Here is a 12441-nt window from a genome sequence, read left to right as displayed (position 1 = left end):
TGGAAAGCATCATTTACAGCAAAATTCTCATTTTTGTCTGGTCAGGGTCAAGGTATTCATGTCCTCACTTTCCCATGTATGGGTAACAGAGGCACAAGGGCACCCCCTCCCCAGCTCCCTCAAGAGCCTGGAAAAAATAGTGTTTGAGGGTCACTCCTTTTGAGCCCCCTTCCCAGCAGGATCCTCAGGGAATTTTGAATATTCTAGGAAGCTTCATCTAGTCCCACTGGTTTTGCAATTCATCCCAAATGGGTAGCAACTCAGGAACTAGAAGACCTGGGGAAGGAGACAAGGCTTGTGATTTGAAGGGACAAGCTTCCCACCTTGTGAGTGGCTTCCCCGTGTGTTGCAGTGTGCCTCCCTCTTCCCCCTCTGCTAGCAGGGAAGGGAGAAGTCTTTCCCAGCTCTCCTCAGCTGCTGCTCTGGCATGTTATGGTGCTTGGGTAGTTGCTTGCTAGTCCCTCAGCTAGAGTGGCAAGCCTTTTGCACCCCTTATCAAGGGAGTCCCTGGTGTTTGACTTGAACATGCCTTTTTTGTAGTTGGGTTCCAACTACAAGCCATGGCTAGTTGGGGTGGCTAATAAGGCTTATATCCGCCCTATGGGAGGAGGGTTGGGTTCAGACAATGCACTAAACTACAGTGACTCAGAAGCCACCATAGCTGAATAGGTTCTATCAGCACTGGTTCAATGGCTTTTACAGAAGAAACAACTTGGTGGAATAATGGTTCAAAAATACTAACCTGCTAGGGAAGCCACTTCCGTATTCTGTATGAAATCCGTGGAAATCTGTACCAACTGTAAATGGTAACTGAATGGGAAAAAACAAAGCAGAAGATCACAGCAGAAGTTATTTTTTTTAAATTAAACAACTTTTAATTGTCATATATGGAGAGTAGGCAGGTAAATTACTTCCCCAGCCATATTATTTAGGAAATGTTAGACATTCCACTACTCATTAAAGAAGTTGGAGCAGGAGAATTAGGCACCGTTTCTTTGACTATATCCCTGAATATGATGCACTTATCAATACATCTGACAATCTCTCTCTGCTTTGGGTGTTTCAGCTGCAGGAGAATACTTGGGAAGCACTGTCCTTACGTGCCTTCTACCCTCAGCTGTGTATTTCACTCACTGGGGCTGAGGAACAGCAATGTTGTTTTCCCCACCAATCCATTGATTTTATTAAGAGTGAGAAATGGAGAGAGAATGAGGGTGTGCTTAGCTCTACCACAGAAATCAATGGGACATAAATTGTGCCCATTAATAATAAACTGAAAATTATGATGTGGTAAATAAATGCATAGGATGCTATGCAAAAGCTCTTGATATAATCGACCCTTTCTATAATGATTCAAATGCTGCCACATGGCCAGTAATGTAGGCTGAAGCACTAACTAACATTAGCCAACATTAGCCAAACAACAACAGAAAGGCCGCTTCAGGAGGAAATGATTTGGAGTGCAGAAGAGGCAAGGCTGAGGGGCTTAATCTCTTCTGCCTTGTTGCTCCTCTGCTCTGAACCGCATTGTGCTCCGAAAGCTGCTCTCCCTGCAGGGCCCCAGACACTTGGTTCCCCTTGGTGGGCAAACATTAGGGGCCCTACAGGAAAGCAAGCATCACAGGCACACAAGAAGCTGCCTTGCACCAAGTCAGAGCCTTGTTTCATTTATCACAGTCCTGTCAACACTGACTGGCAGCTGCTCTTCTGGCTTTCAAGCCAGAGCTTTTATAGCCTTTCCTGGAGATGCAGAGGATAGAATCTGGGACCTGCATGCAAAGTACCTGCTTAACCCCCGAGCTACAAACCCTTGCACAAAACATGACAGGAAACAGGAGGAGACAGGGTTAAGTATCTCCTCCACCCATTGCTTATTCACTCTACACCCACCTTCTTCCTCAAGCAGCCTCCTCTTTAAATAAGGGTGGGTGTTGGGCATTGTTATATAGATCTGTCTGCAGTGTTTGCCTGGATCCACAAGTAGCCTGTTCACACAAGGGAATAGTGTGTGTGCTAGTGTGCACCTGCATGCGTACATATGTAAATGACAGCACATCAAGTGCAGTTAGGCATGCTTGAGCTTGTAAATATGCTCAGGGTAGCAGCCAGCACAGGAGGGTGTTTCACCTTCAGCACTATAATCATGTTTGTAAGCACAGTTAACTAGAATGCTTGCAATTATGGCAAAGCAACATTCATCACAAATACGTACAGTACAAAAAGCTATAAGAAGTATTCACAGGAGAGGCTGAAAACCTTTCAAATGAGATTGCAGAGACCAACATTCAAGCACTGCTACCCAAGGATAACAGCCTCTTTATTCACCCCTTTCATATTTAGAGGATTGGTTTTAATGGATGCTTAAATGAACTGAAAGGCTGGGAAATAAAGGCCTATTAGAGGGTTTCATTTATTTATGCATGCCCTCCTTTGTTTCACCTTACATGGGTGACTTGTAGATGCCCATAACGGAAGCACAGGGAAAAAAGCACAGAAGATCTGTGAGTGAGGATATGTGCAGGGCTGACTCATGATATCTAGTCAATTTAAGCACTACATTTGTTATGCGCCAGACAGCACAATGCAAGCAGTGGGCAGCACTGTGAGGTGGGAAAGCTTCTTCATTAAACTTCCAGGAGTAGGTGGGAGAGAATCCATGGCACAAGAACCACCAAATCTAAACTCCTCCTAACCTTGGCCAGACAAAGGAAAAAGAAAAGTGAGAGGGAGCTTTCCCTTCCTCATTTTCCCAGTTATTTTTCTGACTGTAAGAGGAAGCAAATTCACTACGCCATCATCAGGGCTGCTGAAAACAGGGCTTTTCACCTGTTCTGGAGGCTTATCTGGGTAAGGGGGGGGGGGGTTAGAATTTGGCAGATCAAAAGCCTCCCTCAATCCCCCCCCCCCATCTGCTTCTGAAACACATCCTTTTTGCCATTGGCAAGGTAGCTACAGCAACAGAAAGCTCCACTATCATCCAGGGAAGGCCTCTGAGTTTGGACCTCCCACTCTGTCACAGAGGAGGTTTACAACAGCTTATGGCGTGGGGGCACCCACTTAAGAACCTTAAGATTGTTCCCTAAATTGTATTTTTAAACCTACATCTCCTTAGGCTAATAAGGATATGATAATCATAGCAATTTACTCATGATTAAGAATAATTAGCAACTGTCCTTGCAAAGAGACTACTATGCCTTCAGAAAGACAGGTAGCAGTTTATTTTTACTGTGTTTGCTCTCAAAATATTGATTCTGCTAACATATTGGCCATATAGACACCAGAGAATTTATAAACAACAGAGATAAAAACAGACAATTTCCTAAATAAAGCTAGAGCAGGAAGGCCAGAACAGCCTGGATATAAATAAAAATTGTTATATGTATAGGATGCATTAGAGACACTTCAGTACAATATTTTAAATTAAGTCCTTATGGTATTAACATATTTAGTAACCATTTCCCAGCCAGGATCGATTAACAACAGCAAAATGGGAAAATAGATTCCAGGGCCTATAAACAAACCAAGTTCACAAACCACAAAGGCCTAGACTAGGAGTAGGCAATATGTGCCCCCTAGCTGTGTGCACCCCTTTTCTGTGTCCTCTGCCAACCTTCAAGTCACCACCACCAACTATGAAGCTCCCCCAAAAAGCTGCTTTTTCACTTTAAAACAAGGCATGTGGTCAGCATGTACCTTGTTTTAATGTAAGTTCAGGCTCTACCAGGACTGCACTTTGTTTTAAAAAGTAAAAAAGATTTTGCTTCTGCCAAATTCTGGCAACAACATGGTGGCAGTAGGCTGCAATGGTTGGTGGGTTCCAGAGGTATGGAATTGGCTCTGAGACCCCCTGTCATTGTTTACCCTTGGTCTGGATGAAAATGATGCAGTGACACACAAGACTTTAAAAGATTCTACTTTCCCGTTTTTGTTCTAGGCAATAAGCCAGCCCAGAATACCTAGCTCTGAGGCAGCCCAATCCATGTTTCAGGTTTGTTTTTCACTAATTCAGCACCTACCTGGAACAGGAATAACAATATAGATTCTTTAATGGCTTCTCCAACTAATCTTATCTTAATTGTCAGTTGGGTTACACTGGATGTATTGGAACAGCATATTCCAGGGTATTATTTCTTTCTGAAAGCACTTTTAGTTCAAAAAACCCTACTCTAGTTCCTTTAGAGTAGGGTTGCAAAGAGACAATGATTCAACTAAAAATCCATAACTAATTTGAAGAAAAACTATTTTATGAAATTATCCCAACATACCAAACTTTGTTTAGCAGAATCAGCTTGCCAATTTATGAACATGTTATAACTCAATGGATCTTACTGACTCCCCTCCTTGCACCTTGAATCCCCCAAAAAGAATTCAGAACAACCTATGAGAGAGAACCCCCTTTTTGGCTAAATAGTTTACTTCCCAGATTGCCAATAAGCAGGAATTCTTTGGCTTTTTTCATAAAAACCATTGCTGGCTGGCAAAGAGTTAATATAATGTCCATAGTGCAAGTGTGCCATTTCTGAAATACTGTTCTTATGTGCCTCAACACATCCCACTGCTGTTTTACAACATTTTATTTATAAAATTGCAGTTCTGGCTTGTGCATCCTCCAAAACAGAAAGTTGCTAAATTTGGTGAGGAATCACTACAACAGTAATTTTAAAAATCCACTGTTTTATCCTTTGAAAAAAGCATTACTCTGGCACTTGCTTTTATGATAATCCAGATCCAAGAGTCAATACATTTACTCTTGATACATTTAAAGAAGATCTTGGTTTAAGCTAGGACACAGCATCCACATGTCATGAGCTGGTCCCTTCTCTCTGGTTCCAAAACTCAAAACAATCTTTTGAAATACAGTTTGTTTCTTGAGACTCTCCTGATAACAGAACAGTTTGACCTCCAAATAGCCCCCTACCAATGTTGAGGGAGAAGCCTCTGCCCATGTAAATCTGAACCTAACTGGAAACTTCCCCTTGGTCCCTGCCTTTCAGAAAAGCTTCTGGCTCTTTTCTCAGGGTGGCTCTTGCTCCTGGAGAGCAAGACAGCATGAACTGCAAAGCTCCTCCAATGGAGCAGCTTGTTCCTCCCAACGACCCCCAAGTTCCTCAAGTTGAAGACTTGAGAAGCTTCCTCTTGCCCCACCTTGCTGCTGCTCTTCCTGTTCAGAATCCAGTGAGGACTCCCACAGTCTACAATGTGGTGTAGAGAATGTGCCAGTCTCTTGCACACATCTTTTGTTCCATTTGTAGGTTAGGGTTAAGAAAATGGGGGGCTGGTGATAGACAGGTTACTGGGCAGATAGAAACAGTACTGGGGAAATGATTGGAGACAGATGGAGAACCATGAAATGTATTAAATTGGCTGCAGGAAAAGATCTGAAGATGAGCAGGAGGGAACTGTGAGAAAAGGGGTAACATGTAAATGTACAAAAAAGTGGGTAGGGGCACTTTGAGGAAGATGAAATGATAGAACTAATGGATGGGGAATATTTTGAATGGACAGGCAGCTGAGAAATTTTGGAAATGATGTGGTTAGGATTGACATTCTCTTCATTTTACAAACAACTATATTTGTACATTGATCTTTTGGAGCTGATCTGCTATCCTGACAGAATTTGCATTTTTAAAAAGTTCTTCCCAGACTGATCACCATGTCATGGCCTTGACTTGGCTGGCAGGAAGAACCTCTTAGATTACTATATACCAGGATGGCTAAACCAAGGATCGCAAGCCACGTGCATCTCTCTGAATTTATTTTGTGGCTTTCAGAGGGACCAAAAGAGCCTATAGTATAGTAGGTTCCTATTCAACTCTGTCATGGAGCAGAGAAGGGATGGGATGGGATCTACTTGATCAGACAAAGTGCAGAATTGAGGCCAAGGCTGATGTGTGAATTCAGACAGCGTCCTCCATGGGACCTCCTGAAGCTGAGGGGACCGCACAACACCTGCACTCTGGGGAAGGATCAGGCCCTTGCCAAAGCTTCCAGCACAGCAGCTGCAGCCAAGATTTCCAGCCGCTTCTGCTCTTGGGCCATGAGGCAGCAGTGTGTAGCTGCTCCGTTTCCTCTGATTTTCAGAGCTAAAAGGGACACAGAAAGGTTCCACTCCAAAAGGGTATTAGCTATTTTGGCTTGAAAGCATAGCGGTGCCCTAACAGAAGTTTACTCAGCAATAAGTCCTCCCATGTCTGGCAGATGACACACTAGGTACATGGGGGGCTGCATTGGCTGAAATACATATTAATTGATTAGTCAAGTTAGTCATAGAAATTTTCAATGACTAACAGCCAAGATGGAAACTCACAAGACCTCTACTAGCAGTAACAAGCCTGATAATTGTAGCAATGTCTGTTGGTCTAGTAAAGTAAATAAATATTTGTTAACATCTTGCAGCTCTCAAACATCTGACATTTACCCTATGTGGCTCTTCTGTTGCGCAAATCTGGTCACCCCTGCTACATACCAATACGGGGGTAGGTGTTTGTGTGGAAGTGTGATCGTTTCCCTAATTGTTTGTGTGGACTTACAGCTGTGGTTAAAAAAAGTTTCATTGCCCATCATTATCCCTTTGTATGTGTACAGTAGCCCCAATTCAAGTAACTCCCTCTTCACAAAGATAGCATTAGGCACAATGGTAAATGTATGGATTTCAGCTCCTACTGAGTGCATGCTTGTTTCTCCATTCTGACCTGTGCAGCTCTCTGGTCCAAAATTCCATGTATTTAATTTGAAGAAGTGCATGTTCTTCATGGTTAATTTTCTTGCCAAGTTTGAAAGAATAATAATGTGTTCCGGAATGTTGATTTGATGTGTTTCTTCATCCTCACTAGTTTTGCAGTTGTATACAGGGAAAAGTTCAATATCAAATTGAAAAAAGACACTGAGAACTGTACAGAGTCCAGTTGATTTCAATTACAGTGATGTATATAAATGCACTCCTAAATGAAATATCACAGGAAATATGCTGACTGAGTTGGAATGTTGTCCCTTTCTACATGTTCAGCATCTTAATTTGTCAGAATCTCATCCTTGTCCAGAGTGTCGCAGGACTTAAAAAAAATATACAGAACGTATACCATTTTATTCTCTATTCTCTATTTTATTTTCACTGAACCAGCTCAAATGCATAGCAGATTTCTCTAAGCTGGTACCTTCCAGATGTTTTATAGTTCAGCTCCTATCATTCCACACCAGCATAGTCAAGCTTGCTAGGAGTTGCAGTCCATACTCTACAGAGTACAGAGGTACCTGAGCCATACTTGTTACTGAAATTTAATCTCAGATATTGATATTAGTATTTACATAGTTGAATATGCTTTTCTGTTGTGAAATCTGTAAAGTTTGAGCCACAAAACAAAATTATGTTCTGTTATTTAAGCACTCTTCTGTTCTTTCTGCTGTTTCCTTGTCTGAAGTACAAAGTTACGCAACAGATTCCTTCTACAAATAATCTTGGCAGTCTTCAGCAAGCTATTTGGCAGACAACGCGGCCTCTTGTGAGCAGCAGCCACTTCCAAATCTAACTTGCAAAAGGCCCAGATGTTGAGGCACAACAGTAAGTCTTCCATTTGGCCTGCCACTGCAGCTGAAAGGAAAGGGAGCACCAGATGCAGACGAAGTAGTTTCTTCTTAGCTAAAATAACAACACACAAATGTTCATAACTAAATGATGGCCTCAATGAACAGCACCCATTCAGGTTTTTACTGGAATGGATGCATAGGAAAAGATACAGATGCTCTGCTCAGATAATTTATTCTAGATAGGACCATACTGAGGGTTCAAATTCACAGTCTAATACATTCAGGATTCAAGAAAACTCACATCTGCTTAACCCTTCTGCTTAAGTCCAACTTTGACATTTCTTAGTACAATTTTCCTAGCATGATTGAAATCTGTGTAGTTTCCTCCTTTAAAGGCTTGTATCAGCATATAAGATCACTGAACAGGCCTGATTATACTAGCCTGCTTTTGATTAAACCTTTTCTGACAGCAGAGAGAAAGAATGTGCAGTGAAGTATGGCGTACTAGGTAAATTCCAACTTCAAAGGCTGTCAATTTCATGCCATTTAATACCGCTAAGAGAAAAGCCCATAAGCTGGGGCACACACACAGAACACAAGAATTACAGTTGCCTGTATATATTTTCCTCACAAAGTGCAGGTTTTTTTTTAACTTAAGAAGATCGTAGGAAAAGCCTCATGGGGACAAACCAACCCTCCATCTAACCTGCTATCCTCTTTTTAACCATACTCAGTTCTGAGTATGTCAAAGTCACAAGAAAATAAGATAGCCCAAAGCACTCAATAGGACATTCCCAACACTTGACAACCAATTTAAGTTTGTACCAGTTTAAGATTTTGAGACAATCCTGATAGAAACAGATATTAAGTTTAACATCTATTTATCTATCTATGGTTGATCTGTATGCTAATTTTAATAGCAATAAATGCCAAATAAAATTGTGACCCATAAAAATCACCCACTTTGACAGTGTTGCAAATTAGAAGCCCAATACAGGCTTCATATTTTTGCTTTTTGTGTCAAACATTAGCAGCCCTATCCTAACCATTATTACTAAGTAAAATCAAACTAAAATATTATGGTAAAAACAATACAGCACTAAATTATATAAAAACCTTTTTTGTTGTTGAGCGGAACTCAAGTATGCCACAAGAAATAATGAAGGGTTCATAACTCATCTAAAAAGAGTGAACAAGAGATTCTGCTCAGATCCCTGGGCTAAAATTTGAGAAGGCTCTACCTCAATATTAACCAGTCAAATATCCAGAAGAGAAGCCTAGCTTCAACTAGTTCATGGGTGTCCTTACGAGGACTTGGCTTAAGGCTGCCCAACAGGACATTCTTTCCAGTTAACATACTTAGCCTTACCTTCCTTTTTCATTTCACCCGACACCAAAAGCTGTGTAACTCAAAAGCTTGCACTCTTCTCTGATCCATAAAAGCAATGTCTACCTTGTCTACTGCTTTTCTTTACTAGTAATAGCCAAACACTGTATTTGCTCTGTTGACTGCAGTAATGTTTCAGAAACATACAAAAATCCCAACATCTCTGTTTAATTCAGGGAAGTATCACAATCGGTATGTTCAGTTTCAAAATGTGTGAGAGAAGGAGATTTTGAAGACGACACATTTACAGTGTAAACCTATGTCTACTTCCAAGCAAGTGAATATAGGCTTGTAACCTTAGTACAGAGCAGTTTTCTTCAACTTGGCACCCTTCAGATATGTTGGACTACAACTCCTATCACACACCTAGCCAGCTTCTTGGAGGATGCTGGGAGATGTAATCCAACACAACTGGAGGATGCCACACTGGGGAAGGCTGTTACAGGACAGAAGGAGAAGTGTAGAAATCCCAGCCAATGTACAATGCAGACGGTCATCTGGAAGCAGGTATCTTCTTGGCATTTTTCTGAAAATAACACTCGTGCTGGAGAACAGGAGAATAATCACACTGTACATTTCCAAAATATCTGACCTTCCCTCTTACAATCTGATGTATCTGCACGCTAAATGGTGGCCCAGCAATAAACCTCGACCATTTTGCTTCGAGAGAATGAGCAATCCAAAAAGGAAGCGCACAGACAGAGACGGCGCCACACAAGACAAAGTGGATCAAAAGCTAGCAGGAAATAGGCAAGGGAACAGGCCCTCGAAGACCTTACCTCAGAACCCCCACAATCTGACCCGGGAGGCAGAGAAGGCCCCCCGCTCCTTTCTAGCTCCCCTGCCCCTTCCTCCTGGGGCTGTCACTCCTCTGTCTGCCGCTGTTTCTGCTCCGTGCCCCTCGCAGGTAAGTTGCTGAACAAGCTCGGCTCGTACCAGGAAGTGGAGCTCTCTATGCAAATCACACAAGCAGCGAGCGGACGCCGCGCTCTCTAAGGCGGGCAGGGCCCAGCCAAGGGGGAAAGAGCAACCGATAAGATTGCTGCGGGCCGCCTGGAGATAAGCTAAGGAAGCAGCACGGTTGCGGGTTTTGCTAGAAGTACAGGGGAAGGGAAAGGAAGAAGGCCAACTTGGACTCTTCCCCCCTCACTCAGAGGGAAGGTATGGAAGAAGAAAAACGGTCTGGCCTTCGGAACGTGTAGCCAGGTAGAAGTAAGGCTGGTACGCAGGAAACAGTAGGGTAGCTATTTATTACTAAACACGCACGAAGGTTTCAGGTTAGCATGTGCTGGATGTTTATCTCTTTTAAGATTACAGGGTATATTGACGGGGAACTTTAAAAGTTGCAGTCTGTGTGTGAAGTACTATTAACTATCCAAAACAGTGGTAGGGAACTTATGGCCCTCCAGATGTTGTGCTAATCCAACTTCTATCGGCTGCATCCAGTGTGACAAATCATGAGGCATGGTGGGAACTAGAATCAGATAACATCTGGGGCTACATGTTCCTGTGCAGTTTTGCTTGCTTCAGGTGCATTTGCTACTCTAGAACTCAGCTCAGCTCAGGAAGCTGGATTTAGAATTGCCAGTGCTGGAAAGCCTTTTAAGGTTGTACGCAGACACAGCTTTATTTGGTATTTTCCCCACTTCACCACCAAAACTGCAGCACTGTTATAACAGAAGTTATACCTATACCTGCCTGAAGCTGCACACCAATCAGAAAAGTTTGAAAATGAGCAGTAAATAAATCAGTATCAAGATTTGAGCTATGTTTAATCATAGAGTACATCACAAGTACTTTGATCCCATCCAATATTTTGTCCTCAAGAAATGTACACCTGAGCATAGCTAGCAGAGCAGCCTGCTGTACTTACCTTATTTTTAACAACCAGGATGCCCCAACCTGCAATTTATTGCTTGGACATTGTCCAGTACATCTTCCACACAGGTAGACAATCAATCATTACTGAAACAGACTCTCTCCTATAGTTTATCTGAGTCGCTGCCCTTGTCTTTCTTGAAGCCTCAGAAAATGCACCTTTTTTGCAGGTGTGATGAGGAGAACAGAATGGCAATGCAATCTCCAAAGTTACAGCTCCTGTCACACTACCTTTCCACCTTTTTGAAGACATTTGGGTTTGACATATCCTATCTGATCATGCAGTTTATGTTGTCTTCTCAAATCAATGTAACTTTAGCATTTTATTTTTCAAAGCAAAACAATTAGCTAGATGCTAATGAAAAGATTTCTTCAGTGGATTTAAATTAGTTACAATAGTATTCAAATGGATATGTTAAAATCAAAGTAAAACCTTGCCGTAATTCCAGTTGATGCCATTTTATCAGTGTGGCCTATTCTGTGCTGATCTACCCTATCCTGTTATGAACAGATAAATTATTCCTACCCTGCCCGGGTGGCTGTTCTGCTCACTAGCAGAGAAAGAATCTAAAGGGATGTAGACTCAAAAAACATTCTATGCCTGTCAAAAGCCACTTGCAATTTCACTTTGAAAGCTGAAAGAAAATCAAAGGGGATACTAAAGATGCCACTCTGGGAACAATCCATTACAACAGATTTTCTTTTGAAAACTGTAGACCATGCACCACGTCTCACCCTGTTCCAGATGCTTCTCCAAATCTGCAGAGTAGCTTTACAGGGGACACTGAAGCCTGGACGGGAAAGGGGGCATTGATGAAAGTTGTGTTGCCCTTCCTTCAGTGAGAATTGCACTCTTAGCAAATCTGAATTTGTGCAAAGAGATCCTACTCATTAAAAAAAAAAAAAAAGCAGCTTCAGTGTGCTGAAATTTTCAGCAGAGCAGTGGATGGGAAAGAAGTATGGAATACTTTCCCTGCAATCCAAATTGCTTTTTCCAGCTGCTTCTTTTCTACATGGGCTTCCATGTATAGGTGCATGGGACATGCGCCCCACGTCTTGCTGGTGAAAAGCACCCCACCTCAGTACTATCTGACTCCAAAGACATTGTTTGTCCATGAGGCAAAATTAAAGGGGAAATTTAGACAATGACAAGGTTTAACTTTCATCACATGGCATCTTCAACCCTTTTCCCAACATAGCTTCTTTTTTATAAATAAATACATAAATAAAAAATATGGCCCCTCTCAGATTCATGCAGAAAAGGCCAGCTTCTACCCCTATCTCATTTAGTTTGGTCTTGAGTCTGAAGGACATTTTTGTTTATATTTAAATATTTTTGCTCTTGTTTTGTTAATGTAATAAGGAATTTAGGGGCTAAGAATGTCCCCCATTAATGATAAATTGGAAGCTTTGGCCTTTAAGCCGTAACATATTCTGCTTTCATTAAAAATGCTATTAAAAGCACCTATAGTGACGTTCCTGTAAAATGCAAATCTATTTAAACATAGTCATTATTTGATTAAATTGGTTAAAAGCAGATACTTAATGATTTTTTCAAAAAAATGAATTGATGAAATGATGTCAAGCAAACATGTTTCTAGGAATATGAGTGAAGGAGAGCCAGTGTGGTGTAGTGGTTAAGAGCATGGGAC

At 41.7% G+C, this 12441-nt stretch overlaps 1 protein-coding gene across 2 annotated transcripts in view; it reads right to left on the bottom strand.

Moving 5' to 3' along the window:
- TRAF3IP2 (TRAF3 interacting protein 2) overlaps window positions 1–9848 on the bottom strand; it is a 30029-nt gene extending 20181 nt beyond the window's left edge. The window contains exons 1-3 of one of the 2 annotated variants that reach the window (XM_044426325.1): window positions 9691–9848; window positions 6693–7636; window positions 743–810 (exon numbers count right to left, since the gene is read on the bottom strand). In XM_044426325.1, coding sequence (XP_044282260.1) covers window positions 743–810; window positions 6693–6721 — 97 coding nt within the window. In that variant the 5' untranslated portion in view covers window positions 6722–7636; window positions 9691–9848. The remainder of the gene's footprint in view (window positions 1–742; window positions 811–6692; window positions 7637–9690) is intronic. The other variant, XM_044426333.1, reaches the window with a different exon arrangement.
- Between the last annotated feature and the right edge of the window lie 2593 nt (window positions 9849–12441).

This window comes from Varanus komodoensis, unplaced genomic scaffold (genome assembly GCF_004798865.1).
Source record: "Varanus komodoensis strain SLA01 unplaced genomic scaffold, ASM479886v1 scaffold1, whole genome shotgun sequence".
Taxonomy (NCBI): domain Eukaryota; kingdom Metazoa; phylum Chordata; class Lepidosauria; order Squamata; family Varanidae; genus Varanus; species Varanus komodoensis.
This window is presented reverse-complemented; position numbering and strand designations above follow the sequence as displayed.